At 39.9% G+C, this 23,298-nt stretch overlaps 1 protein-coding gene across 1 annotated transcript in view; it reads right to left on the reverse strand.

Moving 5' to 3' along the window:
* The window catches only part of TBC1D2B (TBC1 domain family member 2B), a 35,206-nt gene that overhangs the window by 6,747 nt on the left and 5,161 nt on the right, over positions 1–23,298 (reverse strand). Inside the window, exons 2-9 of the mRNA XM_086471864.1 lie at positions 21,194–21,347; positions 14,848–15,013; positions 9,634–9,791; positions 7,810–8,036; positions 4,566–4,958; positions 3,158–3,268; positions 1,843–2,036; positions 823–1,317 (exon numbers count right to left, since the gene is read on the reverse strand). Of these exons, the coding sequence (XP_086327990.1) occupies positions 823–1,317; positions 1,843–2,036; positions 3,158–3,268; positions 4,566–4,958; positions 7,810–8,036; positions 9,634–9,791; positions 14,848–15,013; positions 21,194–21,347 (1,898 nt within the window). The remainder of the gene's footprint in view (positions 1–822; positions 1,318–1,842; positions 2,037–3,157; positions 3,269–4,565; positions 4,959–7,809; positions 8,037–9,633; positions 9,792–14,847; positions 15,014–21,193; positions 21,348–23,298) is intronic.

Here is a 23,298-nt window from a genome sequence, read left to right on the forward strand (position 1 = left end):
CTGGTAGTAGTAAGCACTAGTGACGAATACACTGAAAAAGAATACTTGTTACTACTACATTACTCACTATCCATCTCCTCACTACGTCTACTACATTATTCACTGCCTCTATTCTACTACTTCTTCAAAGCAGTTTCAAATGATAAAGCTGCTTTAGTTCTAAAGTTTTTTGCCCTATTCTAGCATAAGAATTAAGGCACTAATTGACATCTATAGTATTTTATCATGGGGATGAGGGGGAGGTGTTAGACTAACACACCTGCTTCAAATAACACCCTCCTTTATTACAGATCTCAAAGTACCAAAACTATTTCGGCAAACACCAATTGCAACGACTTCAAATTTTTCTTCCTATTGTAACACAAGAATCATCCTTGAATTGATTACTGCAGTTCTGAATGAAGACATCCTGAGGGAAATGATGAAATTGGTGGCGTAAAAAGCTTTCAAGCATTTATTTCTGCTTGTTTAAAAAAAAGCAAAAAAATGTAACGAACTCTTGCACACAAAAGCAAAAAGATCCCCTACAATTGACATGAAGACAACGTAAACTACATTTAAGTAGCCCATTTCTTATGTGGGTTAATTCCAGTTCCAGTTCTTCTGCCAAGCTGATTTTACAAGTTTCATGATCCAGGTCTTCTGGTTTTTTATGGTTTTAAAAAAATGTGATAGTTATTTGATTATTAAAACATTAAAAATTATGAACATACAACCCATAAGGCAAATTGCTGTCCAAAAGCATGTTGTCATACATGTCATTTGAAAAGCTCATTAAGCGTTTCGCTACACAGTTCTAACTCCAGATTTGCAAAATCTTACCTGTTGAGCCCTTGACAATACCCTATATCAGGATTTCTCCACGAAAATGCCAGCAGCACATTTCGCAGCTTCTGGATCCCTTCGGATGTCGGGGACGAATAATGTTTGTTGTTTGGTAATGTTCTCAGGAGATCCAACTCAATTTGTTTAGATGCAGGATTTTGCTTTTCCAGAGCATTTTGAAGCAAGGTTTGGAAGTACCCAGGAACAGTACTGTCCTTGAATTTTTTAACATGGAGATTGACGCACCATTTCCACATCTTGGAACGATGTTCATGTGGAATTCCAGATCGAATAAGATTCTTTAGTTCTACACAGCGCATAATCTCTCTGTTCATTGTGCTTGCAAGATAGTTTTCCCATTTTACTCCTGTGGAGATCTCTCGATTTTCACTGAGAGAAAGTGACCTCAGGTCCAAAGCTCGTGATTTTGCTACTAGTTTCTCCTCATCATCATCCTCTGGGACTGTCTGAAAGCCATATATATCATATTCACTGAAATGCAAAGGAAAAAAGAAAAAAGGCTCTTAAAGTATTCAGTAGCCCTGAAACTCTCACCTTCCCATCCTAAAGTTACTTCAAACACCCCTGAAGCCACTCCCCATAGTTTTCAAGTTTTAACAATTATTATTTAAACAGTTTTCTAAAGTATATGCTTTATTTAATAATTATTCTTATAACCATATACAAAAGACTTTCCACATTCCAACACATTACTATACAGATTAAGCAATTTATTTAAGAACATGGTCAAGCTCAAATGAACCCATCTCTTCAGCAGCTCACCTTCAGCAGCTATATGGCAACAATTGAGCCTAAGTTTTATACTGTATCTCAAATAAAACAATAAATGTATTTATGCAGCCAAAAGGATTTCATGATGATACTGTTATTCATGAAGGGAACTACATTAAAACCCCCAAATCCTGCAAATATATCCCCACTGTCTCTTTTCCAGTGTTGAAAATGGGGCCCACTGACCAAGACACACATACATTTATTTTAACAGGACCAAATTACCTGACCAGGTGTGGTTTGAAAAACGCTTGTTCTGGTTGTTCACTAGTTTCCGCTTTCAAGGCATCTTCCAGTAACTGTGTGATGACCTCACGAGCAGGACTCTGCTCCTCAGAACAAACAGGAGTTTTCATTTCTTGAAGCAAGATCAAATATTTACTTTCTATCTGACAGAGTTTGGCTTCCAAGCTAGTATACTGTAGAAAACAATATAAATTGTAAGTCTTCAGAAAATTACTTTGTACAACACTTCTTTTAAAATCTGGTTCAATATTATTCTACTAGTTTATGTTGCTTAGAAACCTGTAAGTCAAGAACAGTCAGATTACTTTTCCCATTTTTGCTGCATCAGAAAATACCAAGCAACCCTTATGTGTAGAAAACGAAAATTATATATGCATTTTATTACATTACTGTAAAATTCTGTATAAAAAGCACTTGGAAAAGAAACCTCAGATAGTTGTGGCTTTTTACAGGAAGTCTTTTAAGACTGAATAGTAGATCAGATATTTTCTACAACATGTATTTTTACATGTGGAAAGTCTGAGCAAACTTTAATTACCATTACATTGCATGAAGTACAACTCAACCATTTTGTGCTTTTAAAGTAACAGCTTTAGTCTACGCATGTTGATCAAAACCAACTCAAATGGCATTTTAAGACATGAGTTAGGTAATAGCATGTAGGAACTGTAAACACACACCTCTGTGCCAAAAATACAGCATTTAGACCTGGCCACCACGTGCATCGTTCCCAAAAAAAAACAAAAGCAAACGCTATCAACCATAGTTACAGGTATCTTGCCTTAGCTATGGATGTGTGCATTCTTCCTAGACCCAGGCACGGGAAATCTTCATTTACCTGCAGCTTCTCTACACTCAAATTCATCTATACAGAAACACTTCCAAAGTTACATTCACCATACCTAGTCATCCTTTGTGCTCAGAAGGAGAAAGCTCTCCTCAGTGACATATCAAATCCTTACACATCACATCTTTTGCATACTTCAAGAAAATTATTACAGCCTTAATTCTGAGGAAGCAATGTTCTCAGAAATACACATGCCTGTGTTCGTAAGTTACGAAAAAGTTCCACTGGTTAAGAGGATTTTAAAGTCAATTCTCCTCCAAGAATCTTTCAGAAAGATTAGTCTGTAAGGCCTGAGTTGGGGGGAAATTCTTTTTTTTTTAACCTTTCAATACGTTTAAATCGTTCCATTTCCATTCCACAGTTACATTCCCTGCATAGATTTACAACTAAATTTTTGAAAACTGCTTTAGACATTGCCAAAATGAGAACATGCTGTGTTAGTCTGACCTTTGCCTGCCATTCTCTCTCTCTTGCTTCTGCATTTCTTCGTAGAGCAGAGAGTTCCAAAATCTCCTTATTTAAAAATTTATTCTGGGTCTTATAACCCTGAAGATTGTCCTGTTGATAAAAAAAACCACAAACGAACAAACCACAAACTGAATTTTCAATAAAAGTATCTTACAAACAGTAAATGCCTACGTGAGAAAGTATACCATCAAATACAGAACAAGCAGCTACTAATAGGACTTGTTATTAAAAATATCAGGATTAAATAAAATATTATTTTTAGTCTTCACACAAGTCAAACACATGCCAAATACGAGCACAGAGGTGCACAGGGCGGTGCCGTGCCTCACTTGCGCCCCTTCCAGCACTGCGCTCCTGGCAGAAGGCAGCTGGTTGCTGCTTGCTGTCACCAGGCAGTCCCAGCCCTATGAGGCTGCGCCAGCGGGGGGGGTGAACAGAAACACACGTGCTGAGCACACAGAGAAGTCCTGGAGCTGCACGGCAACCAGAAGCACACCACATCCAACAAAGAAGCAGGGGCAAATGCCCCTTGGGCTTTGGGTACCCTCACCGGCCCTCATTTAAAGTACAGGTTTGGTGTCTGCCTCCATACAGAAATATAAATCCTTTGCAATAAGCTTCCCTGCCTAACTCACTCAGCTCCAGGCAACAAATATTACCTCTGAAACCTGAGCTTGTGGGATGAGGGAATGTTGGTACCCTCCCAAAAATTACAACACTCCTACACTCCCAGCATCTACAAGCTTTGGGCTGCTTTCTGCCAAGACCATTGATCTCCAGTGTCAATTTTATTTTCTAAAACTTCTCAGGCTCACATATAGGAAAGAAAATGATGAATGTTTATACATATTTTAAATGGCTGCCTTGTACTCCAAATCCCTTGGAATGTTAATCAATTTGGAATACAAAGGCAAGAAAACATGTTTAGAGCAAAGTGGGTAACTTCAGTAACTCCATTAAGAATTTCTGACACATTCACCGAGGGAGGTAAGAGGGAAAAAAAAAAAAAGCACTGATAACATCTCAAGTGGCATTAGTAAAAGAGGTTATTATACTAATCCTCCCCCATGCTTATGTTTTCCTCTTACCCTTACGTTTTCCTGTTCCTTTGATTATTTCTCACATCACTCCTCCTCCACACCAATGATTAAATTACTGAAAGTATGAGATATTGTACTATAGATTTACAGACCAGCTCAAAAAATAAAAGTCCTGTTTAGATTGCCATGTAACAGTTCAAAGTGTAGATCCCAAGCAGAGAAAGCCTCAGTTGATAAGTATCTTGGAGAACTGCTGCAGTCATCTCAAACAGTACAGCAGACTAGAAAGTAGTTTTTACAGGGAGTAGAGATTCCCCTATCCATCAAGACAGAGACATTGCTCTTACTTTTAGTCTGTCCAGTTCTTGTAGTTCCTTATTAGTACAGGTGACCATGGAAGAATTTACTGCTCCGCTTTGAGAGGATGTATTGTCCTCACATTCGCTGAGCTGACGAGAGAGTTTCATGATCACTTCATCCTTAGCTTGAATAGTTTCCATCAACATACCCAGCTGCTCATTGAGTTCTCCAACTTTACATTTCAGATTCTTTACTTCCTGCTGGAGACTATCTTTTTCCAGATTTAACTTTTCGAGCTGGTTGTTGAGACCCAAAATCTGGTCATCTTTTTGGTGCAACAGCTCTAATTTGTCTTTGGGAACACCCTCACAAAGACGGCTTGCAAAATATTTATCATATTGGGAAGATCGGACTGTTTGCTGTAGAAGTCGCACAAGTTCCTGAAAATAATAATAAAAAAAAGCTGTAATAAATTTTAAGTTCCTAAGTTTTATAACTTAGAAATCTAACATCAAACAAAAGAACACTTTGGAATGGTTTTTGCATCTGAATCATCAGCTTATAAAAGACTTCAAGGTGGTGATTTTTAGGAAAAAAATGAAACACACAACATGATTTCTAGCTGGCTAACACCTTACAATGACTGGCCTACACAGGTGGCTTAAATATCTTTCACTGAGCTAAGGATCCCACCTAGAAAGGCTACAACAGGTTTGGGAAGAGTAGTTGACAGCTGTGGCCCAGCAGTTGCTTGGAAGCTGAAAAAGGCTTACTTGTAAGAAGCCCTGTTGTAAGAAGATAAATAGGAAGGGGGCTTAAGCCCAAAAAAATAACAGGTGAACATTACAGAATGGAAAACTGAAAAACTAACTGCTCTCTTCCATAACAGATGCAGAGAAAATAAAAGGTGAAAAAAAACGCATGCTGCTTTGCTGAAAAGGAAGTCTTCGCAGGGCTGTTTAGAAAATCTTGCCACAGAATGATCCAAGTAGTTAACTGACTTGAGGACAGAAAAGGAGTTTCTGGGCTCTTTGCAAAAAAGACAACACTGAAGGCTCTGAACTAGAACTTTTGTTTGAAAACACATCCACCTAACAAATTCTACCATTTTCCCATTCTATTTCCTCATACTAAAAAAGGACAAGTATCTTTGCTCACGAGATCACATAGCTCATGGACAATTATAACATTTATTCACTTCCATGAAAGATGTATGTGTTTTGCTTGGGGAATCACGGGTACACACACACACGAGAAGCTGATTTTTAAGGCAGTTGCACTGAAAATATAACCCTACTTGATTCCTTGCTGGAATGAGATCCTACCATGACCTTCAAAAAGTGAAGGCTGTCACATGCAAATAAGTCAAACTGACATTTAAAAGAAAAGAAATACTGTAAAAGGAAGAGTTTACCTTAGCTACTATCAGAAGCTCTCCAAAAGCTAAACTGTAAAAAATCCCAAACAAAACAAAAACCACACCAAAACACAACCAACACAGAACAAAACAAAAAAACACATAGGAGAAGATACTTCAGATCAATAATAAACACTAAGAAAGCAAGAACAGCTGACTGCTCACAAGGCTCACTAATCTGGATTATTATCTTTGCTCTTTCCCATGTTTGGGAAGGTAAATTCAACCCTAGAAGCATCTGCAATACTTCTCAATGAAACTGAGATTTAATTTTTTTTTATCTTTGTAAATAGCTCTCTGACAGCAATTTAGCATACAAAGACAGAAAAAGGGACTGGTTTTATAGAACTCCCGAGAACCTGAGGGTTCAATAATGTACCTGGAAGCTAACAAAGACTTGGAAAGTCATAAAGATACACCTAGAATGTGCCAGTGTTTGAGTGTTGCAAAGCTCTAAGAGACACAACAAAAAAGTGAACAGGAGAGAGCTTGGTCTACAGCATCAAATATCAAGCTGTAGTCTTTAGGAGAGGTCTGGGAAGAAACCCTTGGAATGTGATGAAAAGGTTTTGAGAGCCTAGATTTTCTTCTTCCTTCATTGTACTTTGACATTGAACATTGTCAAATAATACATTGAACTCTTAACAATTACTAAACAGCTGGATGATTTAATGGTCATAGCTCAGTGACAACTGACCATTCTACTTGTCAAAAATAACAAAACCCAGACTGCTACCGTACATGTCAAGAGCCATTAAGTTATCAGAGACTCCAGGACAACAGGGACATGCATGACGGAAGTTCTTGCCTATAAGCAGCAGCATATTGACTCTCTAATTAAAAAAAAAAAAAAAAAAAGAAGAGTAAACCACAATATAAAATCTGGCTAGTCACTCAGGTTGTCAGTAAAACATCCTACTTGTACACTCCTGACATTGACCACAGTTCTATATCTAACCCACTATCAAGAATGAGAATATTTCCAGCTACCCAACATTTTTTTTTCTTCTTATTAAAGCAGAACCAGCTGTGAACACAATGTTGTATTAGATCAGTGAGATTTCTCACAGAAGCTGGCTCAGAAGCATGCATGTACTCCTAGGAGAGGTAACACCTAACACGGGTGTAAATATGGGACTCATACATTCCTTCTTCCGTTTCCCTTTGATGATGTCACACAATGGAAAATACAAATAGCAAAAGTAACAGCTTCATATTAGATCTAAAAACTGTTTCTTCTTAAAATGAGCCAAAATTCTTTTAGATAAAACCAAGGTATCTACTAAAGCCAAGTCATGAGGGCATACAAGCATGAACACTGTATGAGGGCAGTACTACATACCAAGATTTATGGTTAGGCCTATCATTTACAAAACTGTTTGTGATGATGCAGTTCATTTAAAAAAAAAAAAAAATGGAGAGAGAGAGAGAGAGAGAGGTCAGCCCCATTCCCCGACCCTCTCTTCCAGAATTAAAAAAAAAAAAACCCAAAAAACACACACAAAAACCACAAGAAAGATTTGAAAGGAGAAGTTCCTAAGGAATTACATGTAGTAATGGTGAAAGAAGCTGTGATTATCTGCCAGGATCCTGGCAGACACTGAGAAAGCTAGCTGCAGAGAGTAAGAAAGATATATAAACCAAGTTAATGAACACTATGCAAATGAAAGGTTTGTTCAGGGATCTAATCTTCAATAGATGTAAAACTTGGTCATTCTTGTTTCAAGACCTTTTGTAAACAAAGGTTCATTTAGCACCATTACTTCATAACAAACAACCCACTCTTAAAGCAGTTAGATGGCCATAAACGGTAAACTCACAATCACCTGCCAGATCCGTTTGCTTTTGCGCACTTTGCCTGAACGGTTAATTACCTTTTGGCTCAAAAGATCTTTCTTTAGCTTTTCCAACTCTTCTTGCTGGCTTTGATACTTCAGCTGCAGTTCAGAGACTAGTTTGTTGCCATTACCAGAACACCATTCAGTTGGAGAAGAGTCACTGCTATTCCGGTTTTTGCTTGATCCAATCACATCTTTTAACGGGCGCCTTGTTTTGTGTGGAATGCGGCCAAAATCGAAAGGAAAAGCTGAACCAGTCAGTCCTGCATAAAACAATTTCTTCTAGTTCAGTTCACTCGGTAAAAAGGCAATTCAGATTTCCTTTTCAAAATATACTCATTAAAATTAGACTTAAAGCAGCATTTAAACAGCCCAACACAATAGTGTTAAACACGCCTCATTTTCCAAGTCGCTTCCTTTGGTGGGAAAAGTATACAGCTCAAAGTCTCCTCCCCTCCCAGATAAAAGATTTAGCTCATAAATTAAAATACTTGTGAAATAAGACATGAAGAGAACTTCACAATTCGTTTCAGAAAATACAAGGTATGCCTAACTATGGCATGGTAAACTTTGCTTCAAATAGTTAATAGCTCAGAACTGATCACAGCAAAAATGTCACCACTATCACAGCATACAGTTCTCTTAAGAGAAGTGTAAGGTTTCACCTCCATTTATATAACCACAGGAGTATTCTTAAAGTGAAGGATGTTTTCCAACAGATTGGATATCAGCTAAAGTGCTCTTAAGGAGCTGTAAAAATGTCTTCACAAGGTTATTCGAAACACTGGTTGAACGTGAGAACAAGTTACAACACAGAGATGAGCAATCACTGCATGTGCATCCCTACTTTTTTCCCCCCATTTCAGCAGCAAGCCAATGTAACATGTATATACACACTGTAGAGTCTAAAGGCAATTCTGCTTCAATGGACAACACTCAACTGAGTAACCAGAAGCCTCAACATTTCCCTTCATCCTGTAACTTTGCAACTCAAGCGACAAAACTAGAGATAGTAACTTGCTCAGGGAACCCAAAACAGAAGGCCAATGGCATCCTGGGGTGGATTAGAATGGGTGTGGTCAGTAGGTCCAGAGAAGTCCTCCTCGCCCTCTACTCTGCCCTGGTGAGACCGCATCTGGAACAGTGTGTCCAGTTCTGGGCCCCTCAGTTCAAGAAGGACAGGGAACTGCTGGAAAGAGTCCAGCGCAGAGCCACAGAGATGATGAAGGGGGTGGAACATCTCCCTTATGATGAAAGGCTGAGGGAGCTGGGTCTCTTTAGCTTGGAGAAGAGGAGACAGAGGGGTGACCTCATCAATGTTTATAAATATGTAAAGGGCAAGTGTCAGGAGGATGGAGCCGGGCTCTTCTTGGTGATGGCAAATGATGGGACAAGGGGCAATGGGTGCAAGCTGGAGCACAGGAGGTTCCACACTAACATAAGGAAAAACTTTTTCACTGTGAGGGTGACAGAGCCCTGGAACAGGCTGCCCAGAGAGGTTGTGGAGTCTCCTTCTCTGGAGACATTCAAAACCTGCCTGGACGCGTTCCTGTGTGACCTGCTCTAGGTGGTCCTGCTCTGGCAGGGGGGGTTGGACTGGGTGATCCTTCGAGGTCCCTTCCAACCTCTGACATTCTGTGATTCTGCAATAAGGCTTCATACTTATTCCATTGCATCTGAATGGCAGGTGACTCCAAACACATCATAAGGAATTAATTTTTTGAAAGAATTTACAGATCTCTGGACGTGCTTTGTGAAGAAAAGACAAGCTTCCACTTATATCCTGGAGACAGACATAACACAGTACCCTATACTAAAGAAGGTCAGGCATATGCTCCCCTTCCTTCCTCCCACTTCTACCTTTACTTCCTTCTGCCAAGTGCTTCCTCTTTTCTTCCAGGGCCATTGAGTCCTCCAAGTCTTTTGGGGTTGGATCCAGCAATTCCCACTCTTCAGTGGTATAAAATATGCTCTTGCGGTTTTCGTTATTTCCTTTTCTTAAAGAGGACATTGAATTTCTGTGAAAAAGACAGCAGGAAAAGTGACGAAGATTTCTTCATTTTGCATTTTTTTATAAAGGGGTTTTCAAGACAACCACTGCAGCTGAAACAGTGCAAACTAAAAATAAGCTAAAACACAGGGAAAACCAATACCAACTAACAGCTCAAAGAAAACAAACCATATCCTCCTAAACAGCACCTACAATCCACAGTGCTATGTTTCAACAACAGAAGATTTATTTCACTTTAACAGGATATTAATATCGAGGAGACCACTCTGGTCTTTTGTGTCATCCTCTGTTTCATCCTTGTTTTGGCAGCGGGGAAAAAAAAAAAACAAACAAACAAAATTAAGATTTAGAAGTAGCATCTCTTTACTGATCAGTTATTTTAGCTTAGAATTTTAGCATAACTGCCAAGCATTAAACAGAACAGCATGCAGTCAAAACACATGTATGTTAATAGTTTCATATTCTAGATTAACATCAAACTTGGGATCATCCAAGAGACCTGCTGTAGCTGAATCGCTGGTGACAGACTCCTTAGCAGTTTTCTTTCGTAAGGTGGAATGTAGCCAATTACCTGCAAGAGCATTTCAGAGGCAACCTCTAAATTCCAGCCAGATGATTCTATAGAAGAACAATATGTTTCACAAGCAGGATGAAGTTACCCTACCCAGATTCCTCTACAACCGTCATGCAATCAGAAATGTTTAAGTCCACACTTATGTCCATGACTATTAATGTAGCTCAGTACTGTAAAGTTTTTGTTCAACTGAAGAAGGAGATTCTACATCAATCCATGTCAATCAGTTTAATATTTTAGGTATAAAACTGGAAATATATTTAATATCTCCACATTTTCTACACAGCCTGTGTAAAATGGAGGCCCACAATGATGCTTTCACTCAAACAGCTAATTTCTCCCTTCTAACTCTACAAACCTTAGGCAGAAAGCAACCCATATTACACCTTCAAGATCATTTGACAATCCAACCCAGTCTTTCAGCTTCACAAGAGATTCAACATCCGATCAACTTGAACTATAGGCTAATCATTATGCAGTGCAAAATTCCTATAGACTGGGTGAACCAATAAATAATCAAGTACAATTTAAAAACAAACCTAAACATTATTAATAAATTTCAACAATCAATTTGCAAACTTGACAAAGATTGAATTGTACTACACTTTTAATCTTCTTCCAGGAAGAATCATAATTTCTGTTGGGGCCAAGGCCAGCTCATTTCACTGCTCAGACCTTCCATTCAAATTAAATGGATCAAACTGGGTGATGACTGACATATTTCCTAGGGCACCTGAAATTAATAAGTGTCACGTGGCATCTCTACAGCCATTCTCTGAATAGTGGCTGATCTCTTAACATGCAACTCCACAACTGCCTGTTCTGGTCTTTGTCTACTTCAGTATTTAAAGCCTGTCTGAACACCACCTTTTAAAGCCTGAAAAATCACAAGGAACAAGAAGTCAGATGACTTCTAGAAAAGCTTCTTCAGGAACTGCTGTTGGGTCCATGAAAAATCATAGCAGATGCTGAATTTTGTAAAGCTTTTGCATATGATAGCTAAGGGCACTGAAGCAGCACTGCTTTGTTGCTTTCTATTAGATTAAAACTAGGTAGTTGAATTTAAAAAACAGTATTTATTTTCCTAAGCACTGTATGACAAGTACAGCCAGACAAACTATGCAAGACCTGATCATATGATCTAATGATTCTGTATTTTAAAGATTATGACTATATAACTTGAGGTCACTATAATTCAGTATGTTTCGAAGTCCACATTCTGCATAAGTAAAGAGATACAAGTAGCTGGTAGCATAAAGATGAAAAAACTTCACGCTTAAATGTCTATATATGCCAATTCGTACTTGAAAATAGATTTTAAAAAGTAGAACAGCATGTTTCAACTTCAGTTACCATAAATACACACATAGCTTAACTCCAAGACATATTCCTCACTTTTTTCCAATTATTATTTCACCACTATTACCTAGGATGCAAATGCAGTTGTTATAGCAATAGCTTATCTGTCAAACACGTCGTAAATGTGTTCAGGAGGAAGGATAAGCCTTTGATTAAGACATTTAACAGGTTCTTAACAAACACAGGCCCCGAGCAATGTAGAGGAAACTCTGAAGTTTTAGAAACACTTTGATTGATCCTCTAAGACCGGTTAAACTAGTCACAAACCAGTAATAGTGCACACATATTCCAAAGGTGATCAGATCACACCCCTGTCCCAAACCGCATAGAATTGCTGAAAAATGGAGGAAAACAATCAACAGTACTGCTGTTTGCATACATTTACTATAACAGTTTCTAACATTTTAGTGGGGATTTCTTTGCCATCAGCTTCTATAGCCACACTACTATGTCATTTTAATTTTCCATAATTAGTAATTAGGTTTCACTGTTATAAAAACATTAACAATCTTGTCTTGGACACAGAGGTCCAAGACAACTAACTAGACCTACTTTTGATACACACTCAAGGAATGCTCTTCAGCCTAGTAAAAGACAACCAATCGTCAACCAAGAAGTGACAAATGAGACTGCACTTGTTAAAATACAAGACTTACATGACCACAGGAGTTCCATTTAAAATGGTTGAGCATAAACCGAAGCTTCATAGTGAGAAAGGCTGTCGTCTGAAGGACCCTTGCACCATTACTGAATAGTTTTGGTTATTAATTGTGCATCATTCATTGCAGGATTGAATGAACAAAGATATGGGGACTAAAAGCATGTAATAATGATCATCTTTAATACTCATGCAAAATAAATCCAAATTAAGATTATACATGCCCTGCCCCTCTCTGGAGCAGCCATTAGAAGGGAAATCCACTTGTCCCTAACCAAATATATGCTGAAGAAAATTCACCTTTCTCATGAAAACTGCTACAGACTCAGGTCTTGGAGCAAATTTATCTTACTAGATACAAGACCTTACGTGCCTATTACCTGCTAGCTTAAAACAAGCAGAGGTAATGCTAGTCCATAGCTTTTAAGACATGTCACTGCAAGGCCTAGGCTAGTGCAAACAAATTTGTCAGAGGTTCTAGCATATTACCATGCAGCTAAATAGCTTCTGATAAGGTTGTCAGACTTATCCCAGTGACAGACTACATGGCTAGAGATACTGCACAACTGTACACATCACACACCCTTCAGATTTTAGCTGCTGGCTCAGCAAATCCTCTGCAAAATGACTTTTCAAAAGCTCAGAAGAGGATGTTCAAGCATAATAAGCCATCCTGACAAAGACACCATTTCCTATTAGTATCAGCTTGCAGGGGAGAATGCCTGCTTTGAAATGTAGAGCACATGGGGGCACTAGAGCACTCCATATAAAAAAACCCCCACAGAATTAAAAAAAATAAATATCTGTTCGTAGATACCATAAATGTTATTTTCCCAGTAACATTTTCAGACAGATGAACAACTGCAGCTGAATATTTCCAGAAAGACAGGAATGCAGGCAGGAAGGCAGCATTCAGCCTGAAAGAGTTTCAGTGTGACCTTTTCTCATGCGTTGATTCCCAGAGACCTGGCAAGGACTTCAAGCCATTGGGATCACAGCTATACAGAGGAAGGTCAACTCTTGAATACTGTGCTACAATATCTGCTGGGCCTCTGCAATCAGCAACATTTCTCTCCAATCAAAAGTGCTTCCCAACCCACAACTGCACTGTTGCCTTTCTGCTCAGTTACAAACAAATATTAACACACCATCCAGGCAACACCGAGCAGCTTACCCTTACACTGCCCTTATAGCTAGACTTCCCCAAAGTGTATCATCTGCAATTCAGAAAAAAACAAACAAACAAAACCAAAAAACAAGAAAAAAGTTTCAAAAAGCCAGAAATACTCATTTCAAGTATACAGTAATTCACCTAACAGAAATTGTTCCCTGTTAGTTTTCCTTCTATTATGACCAAATTTAAGTTCTACCAAAGCAAAGTGGCCACACAAACCCACAAAACCATACGAGACTACCAGTTTAAACAGGACATGTAGTAACAGGATTCACATATTTCTTAATCCACCATTAGGCATCTTTTCTAGAACTTAAACAATGGTCTACACAGCAGTCTTAAAAAAAAAAAAAACAAACAAAAAACCAACACACAACCTCAAAAATGAACCAACCCCCAACACAACCACACTTTGTAACCTCCCAGATCTCTGTGCTTCACATGAAAGCTTTAAAATGAATCTATTTAACTCAGCACTGCTGATGAAAACGAGTAACAATATTTTACTTGCAGCTCAAGAGGGATGTGGTCTAGTTAACCAAAGCTACAGCTCTGCTTTGTGAATGGCTCATAGCACTGTAATACCCTTTTCAGTAGAAGCAGGAGATCCCTCTATGTGGGCAGAGCAAAGCGTAAAAACATTTAGAAAGAAACCATAACGGAAGAGCAGAAAACCAGTAGGACTGCTTTCCTTAAAGCAATTAATGCTGAAGAGTAACTCATTAAGAGTGAGGGGCTAAGATGTGGTTTTGCTGTTGTTCAGAAGGGGTCTGCCACATTTTTGCTCAAGAGTTCAAACTACATCAATTTCAAATCTGTGCCATGTTCTTTTATGGTTTTAAGAAGAAAATTAAGAAGGATGAGTTATATTGTTTTGATTTTCATCACTAAAAATACTTCATAAGCACTAAATACCATGACCACTACAATGTAGCAATTAGCAGCTCCATTACACAATGAAAAATAAAAAGCAGTACTAGCTGAGAATACAGCTCCCAGCTCCCTGCTTGGGTTCAGACACAAAAGCCATCACTAGAGGTGCTTCACAGGGCTTGAGTCTCCCTTTCAGGTATTATCAATGCTATACAATGATGTTCAGCTATGCCCTTCAAACAAGTAATCAGAATAAGGGAAGAGTTTACTTGAGGAGATACAGTCCAATGTACTGATCCACCCCATCACCCGCAGTTCTTCTGAAAAGCTCCAATTACCACATACACACATCTTTCAGCAGGAACAGTCAGTCAGCCAGCACAGTCAATCTCGTGACAATTCTTTCTCCCATATTCCCAACTTACTTGATTTCTGTACTCCATTGTTTAAGCGAGAAATTGATGGCACTTGGTGGGACTGGTGCAGGCTGGGAAGCCGCTTGTTCCCCCACCAGGTCTGTAGGAGATGTCTCCACAGCTAGAATATTTCTAGCTCTCTCTGCTGAAGCATTTTGACTTAGGATACTCAAATCTAGAAAAACAGGCAAAACTTTCAGTAAGTAAAAGAATGGTGGCTATATAAATTCACATACTACTAAGCCTACTAGTAAAGTAGGTCAGGGTTTATTTTAAATTGCAACATAACTATAGAACACGCTGTTCAAATGAACTTTAAAAAACAGCAAACTGTTTTCCTCAGTGAGCTCTCACTGCAGCCACATACTTCTGATAACAGGATTCTTGTGATGCTCGTGAAGCATTATTTCATGAGTGATTTAGAATCTCAATTAGCCAATACCGATTCATCTATCTTAAGCTGCTATAAAGCCATAAAAATTAAGGTGGTTTAATTATATTAATCCACAAAACCCCCTTGTAAAACAATCTCAGGCCTATCAGAACTCCTAAGTCAGGAACAGTGTCACAAAAACACTGTGACACAGCTTTCAGAGTGTGCTTCATCCTAAAAGTGACGCTGCTGCTGCAAGTCGATGAGCTTTACAGACTTGAGCCAGCTCTGTGCAAGTCCAGCCTGGGCATTCCCAGCGCCAAGGCCATGAGCACAGACACTGCAGACACAGAGACCTACTGGATCAGTGAGGATTTACTAGCTCTGGTTAAGCTGAGTACAGCTGTACCTCAATTCATCCAGCCGAACTCTCTTGTGCACTTGAGCAAATCTCCAGAGCAGGCAGGGAGCCATGCAGCCATGCAGCCCAGGCCCAGCACTGCGCACAGGCCAGCAAACTCATGCAGGCTCTGAACGGCTCCACAGGAATCAGCCAAGAACTGGCGCTAGCCCTGAGCCAGAGCTAATAAAGTCCAGAGGATCCAAGCTGATCCAACAGAGCCAGACAGGTCTCCAACACACCACACTGTCCAACACATACTGTAGAACCTGTAGTATAAGTGTTACCTCAGTGTTTCCATTATCTTGGATAGCTTGCTCTCTCCCTCACCCCTCCTCCAGCAGGCAGAGGGAATAGGAAATGCAGAGTATGGAATACACTATGAATAGCAAAAGCATTACGGATAGGCACAAAGGGGTTTATGGCCTTCTACAAACCCTCTGAACAGGCAAGATAAAACCAAGCTTAAATGTAATTTTCCAACTCTTCTCCATATAATTCACAAAGTACTGAAGTGGCAGTTACGTTAGAAAGTAACACATTCGACAGGAAAAACCCTGCGAAATCACAATACCCTGTTTTATCACTGGTGAGCCTTTCAGTCTTTGTTCTGACAATTACTTGGCACTAGCACCAATTCCTCAGCAGACAGTTACTTTTATTTAGCCCATACTGAAGATTAGAAGTAGAAAGACAGAACATTTTGTGATAAAGAATACCAAATATAAAAGATCATTGACACTACAAATCTCTCAAACCCTTGAAAAATGGTATCTGAAACAGAAGTATATTGTGTCATCTTTCAAATACAGGTACAAACAAATTACACTGCCTTGGCTTATTTTTACCAACAATGCTGATAGAAACTTCCTCAGTGCCTTTATCGGCCAAACTAAATTCCAAATTCTTTTGGACCTTGGCTGTTGGAGCTGAATAAAATTCAGCTAAGTTAGATAAAACTAATTTTTGATCATGTTCACTGTCTAATAATGGGGAAAGACAATACAATAGGTTTCAACTAAATCAAAACAAAACCCAAAACCAACACCCCACCCCACCTCCCACAGAAACACACACAAAACCCACACCATAAACTTATGGGCACCCAAAAGCAGGCTGGAATACTAACATTCAACTTTCATACTTAAAGCTTGTTTCATCTTACGTGTATGATCTGATAAGACTCCACAATCTCTTTATAGTATGGCAAAGGTAAATTAATTGCTCAAGAGCCAAATTTCTAATAAAGGCATTTCCTCTAACAGACAGGCTAATCAGCCCGGCTGAATCTTCTGAATTCCTGAGGTTGCTCACTCTACACGAATCCCTGCTTACACCAGCCAGCTGTCTGGTCAGCAGCTTGGACTACACAGCAGATACAGCACAACGATGTAACGTAGTCGCCAATACAAACATCACCAAAAAAAATAATCTCGTTTTCAAACTTACTTCAAAACACAACAATCTCATAAATCCATGACATACAATTTGTTATTAATGCAAATTAAAAGTTGAGGAATAGCATAACTAAAAACTGAAATTATAAAAACTATATTGACATTCAATTGATTCCAAGAAAAAAGAAAATCCTGTATCCTATAAAGAGTAAGTCTTCCATGCTAGTAAGGCAGCTCCATGACAAATCCTACAGAATCATTTTTGTAACATTAGCTTTTCCACAGTCCACTTTGAAAAAGACTTCAAAGTCTTTTTCACTACCTTGAATGTTCTTAAAAACTTGCCAAGCCTGATCCATAACGCAGTACTTCAGCTTTACCTATGTTCCAGTTAGTCCACTTTGCTAAACTGGGGGGGGGGAAGGACACGGACGGGACGACAGGACAAAACAGACAACACTACAGCAAGCAATTTTGTTTCTGGACTGAAGACAGACTAGTTCCCTATTTAAAACATTAGTGATAGAATCTGTACTCAAGGACTAGCAAAACAAATAAACTTCTATGCTCCAGTATAAAGCACACCATTCAATGCACATTAATATAAAAAAAAAAAAAACAACCAAAAAACAACCAAAAAAACAACAACAAAAAAAAAAACCAAAAGCCACTACAAGACACCTATCTTAGTCATCAATATGGAATCAGAGCCTTAAGGAGTCCCCCAACTCTAAAGGAAACTTCTGGAGTACTTGTTTAAAAAGAAGAAACAATCATCAGTCATTCAGGCTCTTTGCACTCTCCCCAGAGAAATCCCTGCTTAAACACTTCAATTGATGATAAAGTCACCACTGTGATTTGTCCTCAAAACCGAGATACTCTACATGCAGTTTCAAATTATACGTAATGCAGTTTATCTGCAGGTGTAACGGGTCTGCGTGGCAAGGTTTTGGTAGCAGGGGGGTTACAGGGGTGGCTTCTGTACGAAGCTGCTAGAAGTTTCCCTATGTCAGATATAGCCGATGCCAGCCGGCTTTAAGACGGACCCGCCGCTGGCCAAGGCCGAGCCCATCAGTGACAGTGGTTTCGCCTCTGGGATAACGTATTTAGAAAGGGAAAAAGTTGTTGTGCAGCAGTAATTGCAGCGAGGGAGAGGAGTGAGAATATGTGAGAGAAACATCCCGCAGACACCAAGGTCAGTGCAGAAGGAGGGGGAGGAGATGCTGCAGGCGCCAGAGCAGTGATTCTCCTGCGGCCTGTGGGGAAGACCACGGTGAGGCAGGCTGTCCCCCTGCAGCCCATGGGCGGTGGAGCAGATGACTGCCTACACCCCGTGGAGGGCCCCCACGCCGGAGTAGGTGGGTACCTGAAGGAAGCTGTGACCCCGTGGGAAGCCTGCACCGGAGCAGGCTCCTGGCAGGACCTGTGGCCCGTGGAGAGAGAGAAGCCCACGCTGGAGCAGGTTTGCTGCCGGTGACCCCGTGAGGGGGCTCACGCTGGAGCAGTCGGTTCCTGAAGGACTGCACCCCATGAAGAAGACCCACGCTGGAGCAGTTCATGAAGCACTGAACCCGTGGGAAGACTCACGTTGGAGAAGTCATGGAGGACTTTCTCCCATGAGGGGGACCCCATATTGGAGTAGGGGAAACATGTGAGGAGTCCTCCCCCTGAGGAGGAAGAAGTGGCAGAAAACAACAGTGTCATGAACTGACCCCAACCCCCATTCCCTGTTTTCCCCTGTGCCGCTGGGGGGAGGAGGGAGGAAAACCGGGATCAAAGTTATGCCCAGGAAAGGAGGGAGGTGTGGGGGGAAGGGGTTTTAAGATTTGGTTTTATTTCTCATTACTCCTCTCTGAGTTAATTGGCAATAAATTACATTTTTCCTTTAATGGAGTCTGTTTTGCCCGTGACGGTAAATGCTGAGTGATCTCCCTGTCCTTATCTCAACCCCACAAGCCTGTTGTTATTTTTTTTCCTCTCCCCTCTCCTGTCCAGTTAAGGAGGGGGAGTGATAGAATGGCTTTGGTGGGCACCTAGCATTTTGGCCAGGGTCAACCCACCACAGCAGGCTATACCTGAAAGGGATGGGTCTACTCAGCCCATGCATTTTATCTTGACCTTCCTTGCACTGGATTTAATAATAATAATAACAACAACAATAATTGGGGACAAAAAATTAAAGTCTCACAAATCGGTTCAGCTTGTTGATCCAGAAACCCCTCAACAATTTACAAGAACAGCAAATATCAAATCAGTGATCCAAAGTGACTGAATTAGGACTGCTAGATCTGATGCAAAACAGGAGGGAGGAAACAGTGCCTACACAGACTGCAGCGACAGCAGGTTAATTTCACACTGTACCTAAGCTCTGAGGGAAGCAGCACAAACAAGAAAGAGTAGAGATTTGGGGCCAAGTTACACATTATAGTTGATCTGATCCAACAGTTTGTTGCCAAAAGAGAGCAGTCCTGCCTACTCCTTCACTCTGCCTTCCCGTATTTAGCCACTATGCCTTGTTCCCTCCCTTCCATCAGCTCTGGAAGTCACCTGATTGTACAGTAAATATATTCCCCTCATTAATCTAGCAGAAAAAAAAAAACAAACAACAAACCAAACCAAACAAAAAAAACCACCAAACCTTCCCTTTTGGCTAACATTTGAACTCAACCAACTCAGCACGGGATCAGACAAACACCACAAAATGCAAAAAGGGAGACTACGTAGCAGAGAAGGAGAGACTGAAGGTATAAAGGCAAAGGTTTGAAAGAGCAAAAGCCTGTTACCCTTCCCAAGCACCCTGCAAGCTGTTAGATCTTTGCACACCAATAGACGCGTTCTTGCAGCATACGGTTTGACAAGTGGCTAACCAGACTCTGCTGCAAGAAAGGTGGTCTCAAACCTTCTCAAACCACTTCGCATTCCCAACAATTCTCTTGGGCTAATCCTGGCACATATCCGTCCCTACAGTAAACCACTTCAGGAAGCTACACTGGCCAAAAACTAACCTGGAGAAAAAGATGTTTCCTGGTAGTTGCACTCCCTGCACTAGCAAAAGGAAGGGTGAGACTAGCGCCAGTGCTAGACCAAGGGAGAGCGCTGGGCAGTTCTGTAAGCAGTGACTAAGCCGTTAGATTGGTGTAGCCAAAACACCAAGCTGAGCCCCTTAGAAAATAGATACTCTCAAGCCAGCTGTAGTTGAGCAAGCAGCCACAAGCAGACTGCTCTCAAAGGAAAGCAGTAAAGTGGGTTAGAGGACAATACTGCAGTGTGGGATCTGAACTGGGGGAGGGGAGAGAAGGGTGGGGAAGAGGACAGCTTAACACTGCTGGGTTTACAGTATGAGCAAATTGAAATCAACAAAATAGAAAATTTGTTGATCAAGTACGGTTGACCTCAAGGCCCTGTTTAAACCCAAGACATCTTTACTAACATGTCTAACTTGGCACAGAACAGGACTTTTCTCAGTCTTATTTATGGATAACAGAAATCAGCAAAGAATCCATTTCTGTAACGATTCAGGAATAAAACAATTCAGAAGTGCCCGAGCAATGTGGTAAAAAATGCAGAATAACTTTGTATGCTACACCAATACATTTTTTATAACTCTGACACTAGTCCAAAAGGAACATTTTGCTTGGCTACCCATATTACAGAGACCGAATTTCACTTAGATAGTATCAGTACAAACTGTCCTCCAGTTTTAAAAAGCACAAAATTTTTATCACAGTCAGATAGATCCACCACAACGTACTTTTTCAGGAAAAAGTATGGTCATTCAGAATGTATTGTTCCCATTAAAAACTGGAGTTCACATCTCAGGATACTTAACTCACTAACATTTTAAGGTACCGCAACCACTAAAAGACAACTTATCTAACCTAAACTGTACTTTGCCACTTAATGAAACCTAGTAATAAGACTACTGCATTTTACTTAATTTCTGAAGATCTGTTTTTAAAGAAATCAACAGGTTTATTAAGAGATATGAAATCACACATAAAATTACACTTATGATAAATAATTTTAGCATCATCAACATATGCAAAGTTTACACAGAGATACTTGATAACAAGATGCGACAAAAAACTTCTAAGACTGTTCTCTATCCTAGTGCTATGCCCTGTACTGATTAACTGACACCAAACAGAAACAGACATCCTGTTTTCACTCAAATTTTCAACCTACCAGGGTTGTCTTTGGCAACAAGACCTTTGGAAAAGTCACTTGGTGTAGGGGAAGTTCGGCTGTCCCTTTTTGCTGCGTCAAGGTTGTTACAATATTCCCATCTCTTCTGTTGAAGCTCCTGAAGCCAGTATGTCATATCCTGACGAGTTGCAGCCTACAACACAAAGAACCAGAGCACTGATGAGATCACTGCATGTGTTTGGCATATGAATACAGTAATTACAAGTGCAACAAAAAAACTAACCCAGATAATTAGCAGACCAGCGAGGTATCACCACCCAAAACCAACACGATTTAAAAGAAACAACCACCAACGTACTAGGTGCACCACGCGCACGCATACACATCCCCGACTTTCACACCAAACGCATTTTCCATTAGAAGTAGTCACATGCATTTTTTTCCTCCAATTTTACACTCAAACATTGGAAAGCGTAGCAGCATCATCTTATATTTTACACACCGAGTTTTGTTTAAATGTACAACTACAAACCTGTATGACGCAAAAAAGGGTCCCATACACACTCAGGAAGAGTCTCATTTTCTTTTTCTAACTTGCTTTATTACCAACAGAAACCAACAAATTAATAATGCATCGTAATGACTCCTACTTTAATGACTACATCTACATTCTTATACCTGATGATCCCATGAGCTAAAGAACTTTATAGAAAGGTCATATTTAAAACAAAACAAAACAAAACCAAAAACCAAAAACCAAAAACATACCAAAAAAACCACCAACCAAAACCAACCAAACAAAAAAAAACAAAAAAAAAAAAAACAAAAAACCCCACGAACATTTAATTTACAAGCCTACAGTCATTAACATGAACAGGTAATAAGTGAGAAAAAAAAAAATCAAACACATCTTTAAGCTTCAGTAAGAATCACAGCGGTAAGAATCATTTCAAAGTGTGTCAAATGACAACCTACAAATATCAACAAGAGACTAAGTGCTTCATGGCATTACCGATGAAAAACCCTCACTGCTTGGGCAAATTACTCTGTTTACTCTTTAAAGACAACTTAATTTCAAACAGCTTCCCGTTCAGTTTGTCACAACCTGCGAGTACCTGTGCAGAGCACAGCTGCAAAAGAATGAAGAGCAACAAACCACACAGATTTCCTTACAAAGGAAGTACAGTAAGTGCTGCAAAAAGCACATAAATGGCACTGACTTGTCTTCATTTTCGATATGAGGACACTTTCAGTCTAAAACTGAAGATTCATTTACCGTCATATTTTGACCCTTAGAGTAGCTAATACAAGTCAGAGCATAAGCAATACAGCAAACAAGAACTGATGGTTCCCCAGGGTGCTCTCTCTGGATCGGCAATCTGCTGCCTTAGCATTTAGCAATCAGAGACAGATTTCTATTTTATGATTTGGCTTTTTGTACCCATATAACACTCACAATATCCTACAGCAAATGGCTCCAAAGCACTGTGCAAGGAAGTTAATCAGAAAACAGACACAGTTATTCCTGGAACTGCTGCTCCAGTTCCTCTCAGTACATCATACATGTGAGAAGACCTAAGACACACAAGTCAATGTTCAGAAGTCAAATCCAGTAGTGAAATAAACCAAACAGTGATCCAAGAGGACACTGCAAGTTCACTCTTCTCAGCTGGTAACAAAGATACCCAAGCAAGATATATCTAATCTGAAATGGAAATTAGTCTCACACGTTTATTCTTGCTTGCTCACAGGAAACTGAGGAAAACATTTCCCTCAAAAAAAAAGACATGGGAAAAGAACAGTTTAGAAGTGTCCCTGAGATTTTTCAGAAAGTGTCAAAGAACTGGACACTGGGAAACATCAGTCCACACAGCCATCACTGGCAGTTTTGGAACAACCACAGCAGCAGCCTTAAAGTCTACAGACTCCAGTCACTTTTTACAAGGAGTACATGTCTCCCCTTCTATTTCTAGCACAAAAGTACTTCCTTTGGAGTTTCGTCCAGTGGCAAGTCTTAATTTCTGGGAAATTTGAGAGCCTGTATTCCCTTCCAATAGACTTGCACACAGGCCTTGTAAAGCAACGTTTTACTGTGCTCCAGCAGAAAACCACCAAGAATGCACAGCGCTTCCACTAACACAGGA

Source organism: Leptosomus discolor, chromosome 11, assembly GCF_034619465.1.
Source record: "Leptosomus discolor isolate bLepDis1 chromosome 11, bLepDis1.hap2, whole genome shotgun sequence".
NCBI lineage: Eukaryota > Metazoa > Chordata > Aves > Leptosomiformes > Leptosomidae > Leptosomus > Leptosomus discolor.